This window comes from Maniola jurtina, chromosome 8, assembly GCF_905333055.1.
Source record: "Maniola jurtina chromosome 8, ilManJurt1.1, whole genome shotgun sequence".
NCBI classification, from domain to species: Eukaryota; Metazoa; Arthropoda; class Insecta; order Lepidoptera; family Nymphalidae; genus Maniola; species Maniola jurtina.
This window is the reverse complement of record NC_060036.1, coordinates 14,165,075-14,183,104: the sequence shown is the minus strand read 5'-3', so window position 1 is coordinate 14,183,104 and position 18,030 is coordinate 14,165,075. Positions and strand designations below refer to the sequence as shown.

The following is an 18,030-nucleotide window of genomic DNA, read 5'->3' as shown; positions in this document are numbered from 1 at the left end:
TAATGGTGCCATGCACACCTACGCGACTACATCTTTTTTTTTTCTACAGATACCTACTGAACCCTAAAAATAGTTTGACTATGGTTTGGGTTTGGTTTGATTGTTCGTGGCCTTTGGTTGACTGTTGGATATTATAATTGAATTGATGTTTTCTCGTTTAACTGTGATTATAATATTTTATAAATTAGAAACTCCGCGCCTACGATCCAAAGTATCGGAGTTTTCCAAAACATTATTTTCAAATAAATAATTATGTATCTAAGCAACGTCCATCTTGACAGCTTGACATTTGCCAATTGACATAATTAGGGATATTCCGATACTAATAAATACTAGTAGGTACTCGATACTTTTGATTCGATACCAAGTATTTATTGTATCGAATCAATTTTGCGATACATAATCGGTATCGAAACAAAAATACTTGGTATCGAATCGAATCAGCAAACGCATCATACAGAACTAAGAGAGCAAAAACGAGGCAAAAACAGTCAGCTAATCAGGTTACCGAGTTACCGGTATTCGTCGCGTGGCGGCGTGAGTGACGCGTTGTCTCGCGCTGGGCTAGCCGAATTCGTCCGACTTCAGCCGAGCCCGCCCGAGCCGAAAGCGAGAGAAGAAAACACCCGCACCCGCTCGCAAATCATCTCGCCATTCCGCCATTGTGAAAGTGTTAAGTGATTGTTTACAAGTAATTTTATTAATTGTAATCATCAAATTCATCGGTTTATTCCAATGTTATCATGGCACCACCAAAATCTATAATATGGACACATTTTACCAAAACAAACGAAACAATTGCAAAATGTAAACAGTGTTTTAAGTCTGTGAAGTATTGTGGGAATACGTCGAATTTATTCAAGCATTCTAAAACTCATGGAATTTCTGTGGACAAAGGCAAATTACAGAAAAAAGAAAATAATAAGTCCAACGAAAGGTAGGATTCTAAACTTTTCTTTTTTTTTGCGATTGCTTTCCTAAGATGTTAAATAAAAAATCCTACCTACTCCTACCTATTTTATTTGTATAAAAAATAGTTTTGCAGCAGTGGTACTGTGATTGTCTTGTCTATATATTAATAATATATGAATAATAATTGATGACCGGTGATGAGATATTTCCTTTGTATAAATACGATTTAAACAATTTAAGGTTATGTGTTTGTTTTTGTTAGTGTAATAGTGTTGTTAAATGGCGGTAGTGTTGGAGTTGGTATTATCGATACTTTGAAGATTATCGATCTATCAAGTGTTAATTTTTGTTATTATGTTTCAGTTCAAAAAATACAATAGTGTTGGCCAACTCAAGGCATTTAATGGAAGATGATCAACCCCAAGCATCAACATCGAAAATTTCAGAAGATCGTGATGATTGCTCTAGTGTAACCACATTAACAAGTATGGACTCGGAGACTGCAAGGGAGCTATGTCTGAGCAATTCAATAAAGAATGCGTTTGAACGAATTTCATCTAATAAAGGTAAATAAATAGATATTTAATTAAATATTAGCAAAATAATATTAATACATATAGAATTAGTGTTAAAGAAAAATATATAAATATTTAATTTAATATTACATGTATTAAAATTGAGTTTTATTTTTAGCTGGTGGTACGAAGTATAACAGAATTGTTCAAGCATTGATATTTTTTATCTGTCAAGATATGCGTCCATTTAATATAGTTGAAGGTGAAGGCTTTTTACGACTTGTAAAAGAACTGGAGCCTACTTTTAAAGTTCCTGGCGCAAAGTATTTAAAGAAAATGACTACCGAAAAGTACGAAGCTTGTATAACTATTTGTAAGTCCAAATTATCCAAGATAGACAATTTCTGTTTAACGCTGGACATATGGACAGAGACAATGAATGAAGTAGGATTCATGGGCGTCACCATACATTTTGTAGAAAATGGTCAAATGTGTATGTATTATCTTGCAACTCGTGCATTAAGAGAGCGACATACAGCTGAATACATATCGGAAAACCTGCTGGATATTTTGAAAAAATGGAATATTCCACTTACCAAAATTCGTGCTGCTGTATCAGATAATGCCAGTTCAATGTTGGCTGCCATACGAATGTCTTTAGGCGAAAAAAAACATTTACCGTGTTTTGCCCATACTATTAACCTTGTAGTTGAAGAGGCACTAAAGTTGCCCAGTGTTAAATCAGCTGTTATAAAAGTACGAGAAATTGTTAATTGGATAAAAAATAGTGTTGTGCAGTCGGATAAGCTACGAAAAATCCAAATGCGTAATAATGTTTCGGCAGGATCAGTTTTAAAACTTATTGCAGATGTAAGAACTAGGTGGAACTCAACTTTTTTTATGTTAGAGCGATTTCTAAAGTTAAGAATAGTAATATCAGAAATTGTAATTGAGAGTGTAGTGGCTCCAAATTTGCCAAGTGCAGTGGAAATGGAAACCTTGAATGAGCTTACAACTGTATTAAAGCCTTTTGAATATGTAACAAGAGAATCATCGGGCCAAAAGTATGTAACAATCTCCAAAATTATACCAATGCTTAATTGCTTAACTACAGAACTGAATAGTATCACTCCAAACTCCGCTATCGTTAAAGAATGTAAGGATGTTTTATTGAGAGAGCTGAAAAGGAGGTATGGGATGATTGAATTAAACGATCATGCAGCCATTGCAACAATTCTAGACCCAAGGTTTAAAAATCTGCATTTCCAAGACCCCTCTGCATGCGGAAGAGCTATTCAAAAACTTAGAACCATGGTTGTCGGACAACTAAGTAGCCCAAGTGAGTCAGAAGATGATGTCTCATCTACTGCACCACCTGAATACGATTTTTGGAAACATCATAAAGAGTTAGCACATGGGCACAAGAAGAAAAAAAAATCTCATCAGGGAGATGAAGTTTCTCTTTATTTATCAAATCCAGTAGTTTCTCTTAAAAGCAACCCATTTGCAGAATGGGATGACATGAAGTTGGTGTTTCCTTGTCTGTACAAGTATGCACAGCAATATTTAATTGTTGTTGCAACATCAGTTCCTAGCGAGTGCCTTTTTTCCAAAGCCGGTGCAACAATGACACAAACAAGAAACAGATTGTCTTCTAAATACCTTGAACAGTTACTGTTTTTGGGCAATCTTAATGCTGAAGAGTTTTTTGTTTAAATTATAATAAGCCTAATAAACATTTATAATAAATAAATCGTTTTTTTCGTCTCAATTTTCTTTAAATTATTATCCTTCAACGTTCATTGATAGCACCCTCAAAATAATAAAATAAAAGTTCCAAAAAGTATCGATATCAGTAAGTATCGATACTTGAGGAGTACTTATTTGTATAGTATCGAAAAAAGATTTGAGTATTATCGAAATGAGTAAGTATCGATACTTAGGTGGTATCGGAAAATCCCTAGACATAATATTATGAACCTCTGTTACAATAGTGAAAGATCCCAGGGCCACCAGCCGTTACGTATTTTCTGACGAACGAAATGTGGACGATTGAGTAGTGTTAGTATGTACTAAGAACGCATGCCTACAGACCTGCTAGCTTGCTTAGACGGCCAATTTTCAGGTATCAGGTAATCAAGGTACATAAAAACATTACTTACCTCATGTAAATTCTCCAATTTTTTTAATTTTTAGCTGATTTTTTTTTTATATTAATAATTAATTGACATAAGTAAACTATAAGAGAGTGAGAGAGAAGTCAATATATCCTAATACATGTCTTACTCAGTCTCATGCGCGTAGATAATGATGCCCTCGCGCTCAAACCCACAGAGGCATTAAAATTGAATTTATTGGATAATTGGATCTGGATCGGTCTGTCTTCTTGTAAAAGGTTTTAAAATAGTTGTCTGGTGGACAAATATAAAAATGGAGCATCAGAATTTACGTGCAGTTAAGTAATTACTTATTTTGGGAGCTTTAAAGCGTCTGCAAAGCAATACGGCCGACGCGGGAAGTGTCTGGAAGTATTGGCGACATATTTTTAAGGATATTGCCTAAAATATACGTAAAAATCAGTTTGGAGAATTTACGTGAAGTAAGTAATGGTTTTATGTACCTTGATTATCAGATACCTGAAAATTGGCCGTCTAAGCAAGCTAGCACGTAGGCTAGGCATGCTTTCTTAGTACTTACTAACACTACTCAATCGTACATATTTCCTGTGTCAGAAAATACGTTACCTCTGGTGGTCCTGGGATAAAAGTAATAAGAAAACCAGAAAAGAGCTGATAACTTCCAAACGGCTGAACCAATTTTTTTGGATTATAGCTAAGAACACTCTCGATCAAGCCACCTTTCAAACAAAAAAAACTAAATTAAAATCGGTTCATTCGTTTAGGCGCTACGAGGCCACAGACAGATACACAGATACACCGATACACAGATACACCGATACACAGATACACAGATACACAGATACACAGATACACAGATACACAGATACACAGATACACAGATACACACGTCAAACTTATAACACCCCTCTTTTTGGGTCGGGGGTTAAATGAGTTCTCACGCGCCATTTTATCTTTAAGTGTTAACTGTCATGTCAAAAGTATGATTTGTTTTAGTTCTTATTTTAAAGATGAACCGTAATTTAACATGACCATAACATGACAGTTCAGTTGACACAGAGTTAAAATGGCGCGTGAGAACTCATTTTGTACGGACTATACAGCGTGCAGTGTTCGGAATGAAAGATATTGCATATACAAATAACATTTATTTTGTTTTAATATTAACATAACACTTTGGCTTACGATTACAATACTACCAATCAAATAATGACGGTAGGCTAACATTTGTATTCCGAATACATTTTTTTGAATTAAGAACACAAAGCTTTCCGGCCGCCACTATTAAATTTGTCTTACTGTACATAACAGCTAAATAATAATAATATAATTTACTTTTTTATAATAATTACCTATAACAAAACTTTGTACAAAGGCAAAAACCATAGCGCTATTACACATTCGCCAATTATTGCCAACTTAATAGCAATATCCATACTTAATATTATAAATGCGAAAGTGTGTCTGTCTGTCTGCTACGTTTTCACGGCCCAACCGCTGAACCGATTTTGATGAAAGGTACAGACATGGGCTACATCCCGGGGAAGGACATAGGCTACTTTTTATCCCGGAAAATCAAAGAGTTCCCAGGGGATTTTAAAAAACCGAAATTCACGCGGGCGAAGCCGCGGGCATCCTCTAGTAAGATTATAAACTCGGTCGCGCTAAGTTTGCACCTCGCTGGAATGCGGCGCCTCTCTCACTTCCCCGCTCAGCACCCCGCGGTCGTCTTGTCGTATCAGTACGGTTCGCATACCGTACCTAAACGTCAGTGTGACGTAATGGACGCGAGGTGCAAACTTAGCTTGACCGAATTATACGGTTATAGTCTTTTGTATGACCACTCTCTAATAATAATAATCGTACATGTTTTCTTGGGATAGTAATGGTGGTGGATTACCAAATCCGGCCGCAACTGAATGCCTTGTAATACCTAGTACCTAGGTACCTAGGTACCTACCAGAGGGTAAAAAGGTAAAATTATTTATTAGTATATAATATAACCATCGAAACACATCCAAACTTTCGTCATAAGCCGAAATACTCCTATCACAAGATTCAAGTAATTTTCTTAGGCTCAAAACACATTGACGTAGAGTTGAAATGCAGCAAATGTCTTTGGCCTCGTCCACAAACTAAAAGTCGCTCTGGTGGGGCGCTCTTGGAAAGGCCTATGTCCAGCAGTGGACGCTTACAGGCTGATGGATTGGATTAGATTGAAACGTCTTACTAAAATCTAAAGAACTTTTACTCATTAAAAAGACGCGTTTTTGCAGATATTTATTTCTACACTTTATTAGGTAGTTCATTATACAGTACAGTTTAGTTTGAAAATCTTTAGAAAAGCGTCGCTGCGCGCTGGGCATCTCTGCGTCACTGTGCTTTGAGCACTAGAGAAAAAAGAAAAATTGGAAATGTTTTAGTATTTCTATGGCATACAGCATTGTAACGACTAAGTGGTTTTTAGAGTAGGGTTTTAGGTTTTTTCTTAAAATATGTTACAGTTTAGGCCGTTCCTTTAGCTTAACAAATGAATTAAGATAATTTGATGTTTTCAAGGTTACACTGTTAAATAATATCTGCATACACCCTACAGAAATAAAAACCAGACTAAGCGATCTAAGGTTGAAATCTATAGAGTGCACTTTGACTTTGTTTAGACTTAAGTTTCAGTTAAAACGAGACAAACTTATGCCAGCGGTATGATGCTGTCTCGTTTTAACAGTGCCTTAAGTCTGAAGTGCGCTCTAGATCTCAGCCTAAGGACCGAAACTTAAAACCGTTAATCCATTTCGCATCGTCAGAAATTGGTTCGCGTCGTAAGATTTCTTACAGGTAGCGAAATATTTTCAGATGTGAAATAGGTTAAAATATAAAACTGAGATGCGACGTAGGATGGTTCATTCTTCAGGCTGCAAGACGCGTTGCATCGCGTTTTATCGCATCGTGGTTTTGAATTCAGCCCTCATGGGTACTCTAATTTTAAATGACAAACTTAAACCACTCAAACTGTAGTCATACGTAAGATTTTATCCGAAACACAAACAATAACTCTATAATATTTTATAATGTCTAAATTTAACGCTTTTTAACAAATGTAGTCGTCCTTATTACATTCTTCTCTCTGGGCTGGTTTCCGCACTTAAAGTCCTTATTACATTATTACTTAAGGTGCAAACACATTACTGTTCTGTGGTGTGAAACGATTCGTGATATCACATAGGCCAATTTAATTCAATTCATACATTTTATAAGACGTACGCATTTATTTGGACATAATGCTCGTTGACGCTCGAGGCGTCTTTCGCTAGGAGTTATTTCGTCATATTGCGTTTCAACACATGACACTACAGTAATGTGCTTGTACCTTTATTTAAGCTAACTGATACATAACCTTCCACCTAATTCTATATTCGGCAAAGCTTCTTTCTAGAAGCTTTAAGCACTTCGTTTCTATATCAATTTGTTAATTAACTCGTGTAGCATTTGGATCTTGGCGACCGCGACTGACGACTGTTAATATTACCGTGACTGTGACGCGCAACTTCACATACTACTACCCGTAGGTAGGTATACCTAAGTAGTCAAAATTCCACGGATACGTTTGAAGCGATTTGCATCCTCGTTTCTAATTCGAACCGCTAGGATATGGAACGCCTTTCCAGCCTTAGTTTTTCCCTCCAATTTTAATATGGGTACCTTCAGTCAAGAATGAATAGGCATCTTCTAGACAAACGCGCTCCATCTTAGGCTGCATCATCACGTGTCAGGGTATTTATTAGCTATCACCACTCCAAGCCAAATCCGTCCAGTAGTTTTTGCATGAAAGAGTTACAAACACATATACATACACAGACACACACACACACACACACACAAATATAAACGTTTGCCTCTATAATAGTAGTAGTATAAAGTGATGCAGTAGTCGCGCGAACGCTTATTAAATAGGTAGCTAGTCGCAGTCGCCAGTCTTGATTTTCCAAGATATGCTACCTTTAGAGAACATAATATATTCAGCTGACAATTTATCTTTCTCTCTTCAAATCCGGCATCATATATGTTATTTACACAGCATTATGAACTGTATCACAAATTATTATTTATCTGTACTTGTAGGTATTTTTTTTTTAATTCAACTTATTCTATAACGGTTTTTACGTCAAAATTATCTATATTTCACTATAATTCTTTTTTGCTATTATTACTATTACGGACATTCTGAAATCTTAAAGTCTAAACTTTAGGTACATGATCGAGAAACGAAACAATTTTTATTTAGAAAACTTAAAAATCTCTATTTAATCTATTTCGATATGGCGTTTCTTCTGGGGGGTTTTTGATTTTTATAAAATTAACGTGATATTATTGTGCTATTCGATTGCTCGCTCGCTGCTTACCGTTACTTTACTACCTCACGTTTTCTCGTGATATTCTTCTAAGTCTTCAATCTCGTTTTACTCATCTACGTATGAATCGTCCATTAGTTTCCATCCACTACTTGGGGCTTCACACATTTCATTAATTCTTTACATACTAGGCTTACTTTGTATAGATTTACCACTTACATCCCCTTTGACTGGTGCTAGTGTTGCCTAACGCTTACCAACTTGCTTGGGTAAGTAAAACTTTTGTTTGACGATTACCCGGTTTCTCAATACAACGGCAGCGATTCTCATAGAATCCAAATATCAAAATGTTTCGGCATATTCTTAGTTAGCATTTTCTTGTAAGTCTGCATGCGTCTACATAGGTCATAGGCTAACATAGGTCTTTGTCATTACAGTCTTTCTCATCTAACCACTTCCCGCCATCTTCTTTAAATTGGAAGTCTAATCACGCTGCTCTTATCGATATACAGTCTCTACTCCAGGACATGTCAGCTAAAGTCAGTCAGCCTCATAAAGAAGTTGTTTTACATCAGCTTTGAGGGAGTTTCTAATTGATTTTGACCTGTCGTATTTCTACCCCTTTTGAATCGTCTAAAAGTTCTCGCGATGCCAAGTCCCATGTAGTGAATGGATTTCTCACGTAATGTTTCGGGAACTACATCCAGGCGACGGCAGGAGTGCCGTCCGATGAGAGGGAATCCATCGACCGAATGGTCGTGGATCTTTGCTGTCAGTAAAGTGACGAGCTCGAACACGGCCCGTCTACGCCTTGCAACTGTTGGTCAGAGTTGATGACCAGCTGGAAATAAATGTTGAGGTCATAAATATGTTGAAGATAAAGCCTGTTAAAGTAGGTACGAGTTACAAAAGTTAAAAAAGCGGGTAGACACTGTTAAAGCGCTTAAAGCGCACAATACCTCAGATGATAAGATGAGAAATCGATAGCACTCTCGTGTGACAAGTAAGTAGTTACTGAGTCTTGTCGAATTGTTGGAATTTTTACAGTATAAGTAAATTGGGATTTAGAGCAACACGAGTAATGAAATCCAAGCCAATAATACTAGACGCGGGCGTCCGCAAGAATTTAGGTTTTTCGAAGACGGAATTTCTCAACTTCCTTTCTTGGGGGAAATTTACGTATAGAGGGCATCTACATGCCGAACCTCCTAGACTGAATGGTTTGAGCAGAACATTGATATGTCAGTCAGTTTTATGTTAAGAAGGTAGATGTGTTTACTTCTCTAATTTCACACACAGCTGGCAGCAGCCCATCAGTAGAGTTATTCGGCGAGCGAGGAGACGGAGTAGGCGCATGCTTCGGAAGGTCCCTGCCCGCCGCCATTTTGTCATGCAACTGAGCGAGACGCATGCTCATCTGCCGTCTTTCCTTCTGCTCCCTTTCTCTCTCCCACTTCTTCGCACTATAACTCCTAATAGACGATGAGCTGCTCTGAACCGAGCTTAGACTTGGACGTCTCGAACCTAGACCGAACATTTAAAAAAGAGTTAAGTACCACAGATATACGAAATAAAGGGGATACCTAGTAATAAGTGCTGGTGCAAAGCATTGGTACTAGATCTTGCTGTAAATTCTAGAAATGTTATCAAAACGATATTGCTGTTATTGGATTCTAGGTGGAAGTTGTTATTGTTATTCAAGTTATTGTTAAAGCATAGTAGCCATTCCACTACAGATATGCGATGATGTAAAGCGAGGGATACTCGTGAATCCTATGAAGAGCAATCGTTCCTAATTCACAGCTTCTTCTTCGTCAACCGATAGACGCCCACTGCTGGACATAGGTAAAGTATGTTTTAGGGGCTTCAACACGCCATAGCCCGCATGGATCCAGCGGTTCTCTGTGACTCGTTGTCGATTTTATAGAAGTATTGGGTGGAAAAGATTTTAAAGAGCTAAGCTAAGAAAACGAAGGGTTCTTGGTGCATTTTTAACAAATCCCTTGCTACACACCATCGCATATCTCGTGAAACGGCAGCCATGGAAATCCTTCACGTTATAAAATTTTCTAATAAGAAATCCAGTAATCTATGGAGTACAATTAGAAAGATTTATATTACAAGCATGATATCATTTTGACCAAGAGAAACTTTTAATGCTTTTGCATGCTGTTGTGTATCTAACTTGTATTTTAAACCTTGTGTGTGCATTGTAATATTTTGTTCTATTCTTCTTCTCTTGTTTATTGGACCAAATAAACAAATGAAGCTTTATAGTTATGATGTGGAGGAGGCTGGTGTACTGCAGAAATCTATAATTTTATCAGATTTATTTTTGTAACGATAGGGGGCGCAAGAGAAGTGATATTAACAGGGCTCTCTCCGTCACTCGTTTCCACTCGTTTCATACAATCGTAGTTCCAATTTCATTTGAATATTAAGCAACCAAAGTCCATGAAATTTTGCAGACATATTCTAGAAACTAATATCTGTGTCTGTGGTGTTTTAGATTTTTCTAAAATATGTAGTTTTAAAATTACAGGAGCTCCAAGATTTGTATGAAAATTTTAAGACCGCGTAACTTTGAAACCGAATATTTTAACAGAAATCTGGAAAACCACAGACATAGATATTAGTTTCTAGAATATGTCTGCAAAATTTCATGGACTTAGGTTGCTTAGTATTCAAATGAAATTGGAACTACGATTGTATGAAACGAGTGGAAACGAGTGACGGAGAGAGCCCTGTTAAGACTAGTTTGGGTGGGTACATATTAATATAGTGATACTTACAGAAACAAATATGGAAGGCGGACATGCCGTGGTCAAATGTTATTTCGAAAAATGTAATCACACAATACATTCGTAATTTCAAATCACCTCGTAACTAGGACTACTTTTCCAAAATATTACTAGAATTACTGTAAAAGATGTATGTGTTGATGTGAAAGTAATGATGAGTTACCATTCCCTTAAACCTTGTATAGTAGAAGTTGGTTTACAAATCTAAACTGTATAAAAACTATTAAATGTTGAAAAAATAGCTTATAAAATAGTTTGTTAGTATCCAAAAATATTCATTACCACGTGCCCAGAAAGCATTTTCCATGCAACACACTCGTGAAGATACGAACGGAAAGCGAGAAGCGACGTGCTTTGCTTGAAACTGAAGCTTCGGCGCGCCTTAGCATTGCAACAGCTAGTCAATCTTAGCTTAAAACATTACTTTGAAAAAGCAAGCAGTGGCTTTTAAAACCTGTGAGGTACCCTATTACAATATTTGTTATTTTGTTTTATTTGCCTTTCATAGGTTTCATTGTAAGATGGGGATCTTGCAGTTATGTTTATTGTGATAATGCTTCCAATTTTGTAGAAAATTTGTAGAAATGAGTTTTTTGCGGTCAACGATTGTGTTAGTAAAAAAGTTATGTAAAAGCGGCAGTATGTTAAACAGACAGAAGACTCAACGTCAGCAGCTCAAAAATATAAGGGATGGAATGAGACCCAAAAACTTGTAGGTTCAATCAATGAAGTCTCCATTTATTGGACTTCTGTCGTAAGTTCTTGTGTAGTTGGAAGGATTATGTTCAAAAATAATGATGCTTAAGCAACGGTCCAACGAAGGGATTCAGCGCTGGACATCCAACGTTAATTTTCCTCTGATCTTAAGATTTTGGTAATCCATCCTCATCGGACCAAAGGCCACCGTCGAGAATCGTTGGACTGTTGGTTACGCATCATAAAGGCGTACGCCACCTTCAGTTTCTCGACAATACAAAAGCTGATAGACACACGGAAGAGAGAGACACAGGACCGGCCATCTTGCTCGCGCCACACGACTTAAATGCGCCTGCGACTTGCACACCACTAATCAATTCTATCGCACACTTTCAAAGCAGTTCAAAAACAAACAGCAAATTTTATTATTCTTAAATTCTAAGTAAAATTATAGCTAAGCTCAAGAAAATTCTATGGTTGAATATTCAAACTCCACCCTTATAGACTTAGCTAATATTGTTTAAAACACTTTGATTTTAAAATTAACCCTACAGAATTGTGTATAAATAAAAAGTACTGGATTTCACAAGACATCTGAAAAGCAGGTATTTAATAAAATACAAATAGCAACAATTAGATTCATTTGAGTAAATAACGGGTAGAATTTAGTTGCGTCTTGCTATATATTTAGTTAAATCTCCTTATTTTAATATTTGCAAGCATGCAAGTTCCAATTTCTTAGTAAAACTATCTGAATCATAGCTACTTTTAATATTGAGTTATATGTGTTCATTATAATTTTTTTTTTTTTTTCGTTTTGGATACTTTTTCAGTCTCAGGAACTTCTATTGTTATTTTTTACTTTTGTTTAATTCAAGTTTTGGCTCTATTAAAAAGGACACCAGAAACCAGTTTGTTTTTTTCCACTTACGTCTTCACAAATTCGCTCATGTGTCTTCTAAAATAAGCACCTAAAATAATCTAAATCTAAAATACTTCTATGTATTCATAGAACTAATTAGAATACCTAATTAGTCGTCTGTTGGTGGGTATTAATTTAAATTTTAAGTAGTTGCTGATGGCACAATTTTTGACGTGACAACGTCTTATAATTCGATAGAGCCGGCTGCACGTACGAAAAAACATGACTCATGCGGCGTTACCTCGCTCTGAGGCGTTCCATGTAAGGCTTGAAGTGCAAGCGAGAGCGCGGAATGAGCGACAAAGAAGCACAATCGGCCTTTGTTGTCACGTTCAACTATCGTCAGTAAACCGACTTTACAGACAACCAATTTTTTGTTCGGCTCCATGTTCACCGAATGATGGATAGTTTCTTTATCTAAATCTAGTATAAGACGTATCCTGTATCTTTTTTCTATAATAACTTGTCTACAGAGACGGGCTGCTATCTTCTTCTTTGACTGTCTTTTTTGATCATTTACCTGTTTACCGAACTACGAATTTAAATTTATTATTAAATGGGGTACTATTTCTGTTTCTATAAGTTGTCTATCGAGACGAGCTGATATATCTTCTGTTACAGTTGATTGTCTTTTTTGTTCATCTGCCTGTTTACAGAATAACGGATTTAAATTGAGTTTTTAATGGGGTACTATTTCTGTTTCTATAACTTGTCTATCGAGACGGGCTGATATGCCTTCTTCTACAGTTGATTGCCTATTGGTGGGAATTGATACGTGATGGCACAGTCGCGCCGTCGCCCGGTCGCCACTAACACCAACACGCGACATCTAACGCACACGAGCGACGTGGAACATCATGCGACCCCACGCTGACGCTCCTCTAACGCCCACAAGGTCAACAATCACTTCCATTGTTTAATTGACCTCAGGTGAAAAGAACTCTGGATGACAGTGAAGAAGATATGTGCATCAGTACTGTACATACATCGCTAGAAAATAAAGGTTGACTGATGGAGGGGATACTCAGAGTAAATATGTGGTTATACTTACTCTGAGAGGAGATAACGCTACGGCACTCATCCCCACCGCCGCTCGTCACTTTGTACCACCAAATAGAACAATAAATCACTTAACGTTTAAGGTCCGAGTTATTTTTACCTGATGCCAAAGGTAACGAAAAGTTCCGTTATTATGGATCTTCGAATTAGAAGTTTGGAGTTAGAGTCAAAGTTGTCAATAGACTGCGCCAATTTTCATCTTCAGGTCATACAGTGGAGATCACTCTTGCATACTTATTAACTTTTGGAAAAAACTATTACTAATTTTAATTAAAATTAATTAAGTTGCTAAGCAGTTAATCCATTGCTCTTCTGGTCCGCAGGGACTTTTGGGGTCTTCACGAAAGGGATGAAGCAGCAAGAATTTTGAACTCTGCTTACACTGTCTAGCATTTTTAGCAATTACAGAAGCGCTACATAATAATGCCAATGGGTTTCTAGTGTTATCAAGAGTGTCGACTTAAATACTTATTCAAATTTTCTTTAATAGAGCTGCTAAAGTGGAATAAATATACCTACATTTAATTTTTAGAGGTATCAATATGGAAAAATTTCAAAGCCACGCAAATACCAATTCTTCTTTCAAGCATAGACTTGACTGGCAATGGAAATATCAATTCTTCTTTTCAATAAGTAGATTTGACTGGAGAGAAGAGCTAAGAACTAGAAAACTTTTACACGGATTTATAGCACAATACAGGGCGTTGGAGGAGGTAGCGCCGCCCACCGCCGCCCGAACACCGAACCGTGCATATAGGGCGCGCATACATCATCCGGATCACCTTTGGCGGCGCACTTGGGCGGGTGCGCGCCGCCGTCCCTTACGGCCTTCAGGTGGCGCGAGATTAGCAAGATGGCCGCCGTGCGCGCCGCACCTGCGCGCGACGCCGCGCGCCGCGACTCGCGCCGCGACGTGCCGTCCAGCTCCAGCGTGCCGCTCGTCATGCCGCTGCGCGACGACGCGCGCGACGACGCGCGAGTTGCGCTCAGCGTCCCACCTGCCGAACAACGGCCCAGATCAGTTTAGGATGAAAAAAAAAGACAGATTAATACTCCTCACAACTGTATTTCTATAGTCTACTTGACTAACTTTAGCAAAAGTTGGCGAATGCTATTTGCTGAGGAATGAGGATGTCTCTTGACTTCAAGAGGAAGTCAAGAGACATCCGTAGTCCGCACCTTCCTTACATATTCTAATCAACCGTTCCTGGCTTCTAAACTAGGTTTGTTTTTTGTATTTGACTCTATAGCGTTATTAAGCTCTCATAGCATGGGTAAAGGCTTGTAATCTTTTCAGTTCAATTTCTGGTCTGCCTTCTACTCTATCAACACAAGTTGGTAAATTCGTTTGAAAATGCAATTTTCAACACCCTCAATGGACGTTTGCTTAGTTGAGTCAGGGTAGACGCTAACAGCGTCGCCTGTCTCTATCACTCACCAGTGTCGTTCAGCGAGTACAAGCAGGGCGGCGTGAGCCTCGCGTCGGCCAGGTGGGCCGGGTGGTAGCGCGCCTTCGTGTACAGGTGCAGCACCATGCACAGCAGCCCGGCCAGCACGAAGATGCCCGACGCCACTCCTAACAGCGTCGGCATGTCCGCTGTCAGCAACACCAAGTCTGCAAACGGAGTAAGAAACATTAATTAAGTCATTCAAACATTACTTGAAATTCTGGTTGTGTTGAATATGACCTGATACTAAAGATGATTGAAACCTGACGAAGAAGCAACCAGATCATTCTAGTTATCATCTTAACCTTTAAGTTCTACCTCTTTTCTGTTTCGCCGTCTACGCTTTTTAGTAATCATTAAGGAATTGAATTTCCTCAGAATTTTGCAGTACCTACCTACTCAAAGCTTACCCACAGGACGTGACGAAGGTAATCGTTACTAAGATAACTCTGAAGTCCGAATAAATCAGTTATCTTTACTCTACGAGATTTCCTTCATCATAGATCAAGAAGAAGGTACCTATTCATCTGTGTTTCTGTTAACAATTTTGTATAAGTTATTTAAATATCCTTTGATATGCTATAGAAGGATTGAAGTTCTATGTTAAATTTTGAATCGGATACCTGAAGTTATTCTTTGAAGCCTGATATGATCTCTAAAACTAAGATTAGGGGTACATAGGGGATTAGGGGTCTCTAAAACTAAGATTAGGGGTAGAAGAAACCTTCAGTGCAGAATATCCTCTGCGTAGGCCTGGAGTGGCTGGTGGTGTGGTAGCCAGCGTTGCACTGGCAGTACGCGTTATGGTTGACTTGTACGCACGACGCATGCGGGTCGAAAGCGTGACACGTCTCCTGGTAGAAGCATTGCTCTCCCAGCTTCTTTGCTGGAATAGAAACAAAGTTTAACATCAAATCAATTTACTGTAGGTAGCGTAGGTAGTTATACTAGCACGCAGTCCAACATGATGGACATAGATCACACTAATATTATAAAGGCGAAAGTTTGTATGTGTGTGTGTGTGTGTGTGTGTGTGTGTGTGTGTGTGTGTGTGTGTGTGTGTATGTTTGTTACTCCTTCACGCAAAAACTACTGGACGGATTTGACTGAAATTCAGAATGGAGATAGATAATATCCTGGATTAGCACATAGGCTACTTTTTATCCCGGAAAACCAAAGAGTTCCCACGGGATTTCGAAAAACCTAAATCCACGCGGACGAAGTCGCGGGCGTCAGCTAGTACAATATAAAGAGAGAATACAGAATAGCTGGGAAGACTAAGATAGCACTCAGTTGGGAAGGTCTATTCAACAGTGGACGTCTATGTTTGTGTTAGTAACTAAAGAAGGATGCGTACAGGTAGAAGAAATTTGCACAATCGTCTATCAAAACGAACTTTTTCACTGTTTCCGATTTCATGCAAATCCATCTTAGATTGACCTGGTTGGAAGTTGTGCAGTCTCCTCCTACTGTTCCAGAGTGATTTGTGGTTTGTCAAAATCGTCCACGAGATGCTACAGACATTAGTGCAAGTGGATTCGTATAGGTAGCCCAGGTATAGTATTCGGCAAGAATCTAAAGGCATGATCTCAAATGCACAGAACTCTAATTTTGGGTCTGATTAGAGGGTGCAGTGCCTATGATTGCTCCCTCCTCCATTGGTTTCGCTGTCTGTTCGTTCAGTACACCGCCGACACATAGATAATACTTCACAGCGGCTTCAAGCCTCTAACGAGTGGGTCCAAGCTCATGCCTTCTCTCAATAAAATGTGATAGTCCTTACGTTTAGCGCACCCCGTCGTAACGCCAAGCGACACGGGGTGCTTGGGGTCGCACTGGCAGGAGCTGGTGCGTGGCTCGCAGTACACGTGCAGCAGGCTCGGGTTGCACGTGAACTCACACGGGGAGCCCAGGTACATGCCCTTCTCTGAAAAAAAACACAAAAACATTAGTGAATCAGTTGTTACAATAAAACCTATAGCTTAGGGGCATGGTTTAGAATACTAGCTGCACTTCCATGGTATAAAGCCAGGCTTAGAATTGACTAATGAGGAAGATCTTCTGTCACCAAAAGAGGCAATAGCCGTGGTGATTTTTTAATTGCAGGTTAGGCTTACCCTTGACGTTAAATATAAACAATGATGTTTAAAAGGTGGTGCACGCTTGCCTAGAAGATGCCTATTAACTCTTGCATTGTAAATGTAATTAATTTTGCAGCAGACACTATAAAAATTAAATCGTGTATCACAAAATAATTTTTTTTTTGTTTGAGAAAAGTTCGAGAAACTCAATCAATTCGGAAACTCTATTTTATGCAACGTATCCCTCGAGGAAACTCAATGTCGAATACTAAATTCGAAAACTCGTGTTGTTGAATCTACGAATGAATAAAATATCAGTTGTTTCCATGAAATTGGTGATTGGACTTTAGGATGAAAAAATACACGTTTCAGGGTTTTTGGAAACTCCATCCCCTCGTTGATTTTCAAGATTCCTTTTGAGCGAAAGGACAGGTCAGCTAGTAGTTAGTTACATACTCAAGATTCCGTTAAAGGATTCGGTGGATCGCCGGGCTTAGAAGACTATTGTCTGACGATTGGTGACGATTGTCATTGGTGACAAAGCACTGATGATTTCTAAACTTCAAAGTTTGGAACATGGGCGCAAAGTTACCAGTCTATCGGTATTCGACAGGAACACATCTTAGGCTACATCATCACTTGCTGGCAGGTCTGATTGCAGCCAAGCGCTAGTCTAATTAAAAAAAATAGATCGACGGATTGTGAAGCTATAGTGGCAAGCTATAGTTATAGCTATAGCTATAGTTCGAAGAATCGGTGTCGGTGGTCACTCAAGATGCTTTAATGGTGGCCTCTGACCTCGCACTGGAATGGGCAGCATTAGTAAACCCCTACCAGACATCAAACGAGTCGCACTGAACCACTGGATCCAAGCGGCACAAGACCGTATGGAAGTCCCTGCAAGGGATCTATGAACACTGCGGGCATCTATTGGTTGATGACGATGAAGTCAAGAGACTGACATAAAGGTGTCTCCGTGGGCGCTGAGTTAGACTCAGGTATACTTTATGCACTGGATCCAGGTGGCATGACCGTGGAGTGTGGAAGCCCCTGCAAGAGATCTATGAACATTGTGGACATCTATCAGTTGGGACGCCGTCAATCATCAT

General features: G+C 38.5%; 2 protein-coding genes across 3 annotated transcripts in view; one reads left to right on the top strand and one right to left on the bottom strand.

Annotated features, from left to right (window-relative positions):
- The first annotated feature begins 305 nt into the window (after positions 1–305).
- On the top strand, positions 306–3,255 carry LOC123867351 (E3 SUMO-protein ligase ZBED1-like). Its single transcript, XM_045909350.1, has 3 exons — positions 306–937; positions 1,276–1,478; positions 1,606–3,255. Exons 1-3 carry the CDS (start codon positions 744–746, stop codon positions 3,141–3,143), a joined length of 1,935 nt encoding a protein of 644 aa, XP_045765306.1. The 5' UTR covers positions 306–743; the 3' UTR covers positions 3,144–3,255.
- A 3,883-nt stretch (positions 3,256–7,138) lies between these two features.
- Positions 7,139–18,030, bottom strand: part of LOC123867383 — a 42,472-nt gene continuing 31,580 nt past the window's right edge. The window contains exons 3-8 of one of the 2 annotated variants that reach the window (XM_045909394.1): positions 16,624–16,767; positions 15,565–15,726; positions 14,831–15,007; positions 14,268–14,390; positions 9,194–9,438; positions 7,139–8,755 (exon numbers count right to left, since the gene is read on the bottom strand). In XM_045909394.1, the coding sequence (XP_045765350.1) occupies positions 8,687–8,755; positions 9,194–9,438; positions 14,268–14,390; positions 14,831–15,007; positions 15,565–15,726; positions 16,624–16,767 (920 nt within the window). In that variant the 3' untranslated portion in view covers positions 7,139–8,686. Of the gene's footprint in view, positions 8,756–9,193; positions 9,439–14,160; positions 14,391–14,830; positions 15,008–15,564; positions 15,727–16,623; positions 16,768–18,030 lie in introns of those variants that run through there. The other variant, XM_045909395.1, reaches the window with a different exon arrangement.

What these genes read in the sequence shown, in the direction of transcription:
- LOC123867351 (XM_045909350.1), top strand. Translation starts at nt 744, where the DNA reads ATGGCACCACCAAAATCTATAATATGGACACATTTTACCAAAACAAAC. An exon ending in AATAATAAGTCCAACGAAAG is followed by an intron (nt 938 to 1,275) that starts GTAGGATTCTAA and finishes ATTATGTTTCAG; the next exon opens with TTCAAAAAATACAATAGTGT. An exon ending in ACGAATTTCATCTAATAAAG is followed by an intron (nt 1,479 to 1,605) that starts GTAAATAAATAG and finishes TTTTATTTTTAG; the next exon opens with CTGGTGGTACGAAGTATAAC.